Source organism: Fonticula alba (genome assembly GCF_000388065.1).
Source record: "Fonticula alba strain ATCC 38817 unplaced genomic scaffold supercont2.34, whole genome shotgun sequence".
Lineage (NCBI taxonomy): Eukaryota > Rotosphaerida > Fonticulaceae > Fonticula > Fonticula alba.
In genome coordinates, this window is record NW_009243004.1 from 28,531 (window position 1) to 29,362 (window position 832).

An 832-nucleotide genomic window follows, 5' to 3' on the forward strand; every position below is an offset into this window, starting at 1 on the left:
AGGGGGGGGGGGAAGGCGCCAAAGTGGCTATGCGCGAACGAGGAAGGGGGGAGAGGAGGGAGCGAGGGAGAGGAGAAATAGGTGCATGGGAGCAAGGAACAGACGAGGAGAGACAGAGACAGAGAGAGAGAGAGAGCGCGCGGGAGAGACAGGCAGCCACACGCACGAAGAAAGAAGCTGCAGCAGCTCGGCCTCGCTGGCGGCCGAGAAGGCAGCCCCAGGAGCCTTGGACTCCGAGTCCGGGGAGAAAGCCGTCCGAAGGAAGGGCAGCGCATCGAGCACACCAAAGTCCTCCAGCAGGGGAACCGCCGGCGCGACAAACTGCCTCAGCGGGTAGGGGACCAGATCCCAGGCGCGGGCGTTCGGCGGCGAGGACCAGGCCATGGCGCCGACCAGGATGGCCAGCGTCAGGAGGGTCGTCTGCCACATGGAGACACTGCTGCGCGGGGGGTCGCCGGCCGTGGCGTCCGAGGCCAGAATCGGGCGCCCGCCGGCCGGCTTCTTGATGGCCTCGGGCAGGGGGGTGGTCTGGTAGCCACTGCCAGCGGGGGACCCCGGGGGCCCGGTGCCAGCCGGCGTCCGGAAGGGGGTCTCCGGCGAGGGGAAGTGCCGGCCAGCCGGCGTGGCGAACCGCTGCCCCGGCGTGCCGGCCGGCGTGCGCATCGGCGTAGCACCCGGGCCTCCGCGACCCGGGGTCAGCATCTGGGACGGGGAGGGGGGGGGGGGGGGGAAGGGGGGGGGGGAGAGAGAGAGAGGGAGGGCAGGGGGGAGGAGGGGGAGAGGGGGGGAGAGAAGGGGATCGACAGGGGAGCGGGGAGGGGAGAGGGAGAGA

General features: G+C 71.6%; 1 protein-coding gene across 1 annotated transcript in view; it reads right to left on the minus strand.

Annotated features, from left to right (window-relative positions):
• H696_06232 (hypothetical protein) overlaps positions 1-832 on the minus strand; it is a gene marked incomplete at both ends in the record, with an annotated part of 6,821 nt that overhangs the window by 4,747 nt on the left and 1,242 nt on the right. The window contains one exon of the mRNA XM_009499980.1: positions 163-702. Coding sequence (XP_009498255.1) covers positions 163-702 — 540 coding nt within the window. The remainder of the gene's footprint in view (positions 1-162; positions 703-832) is intronic.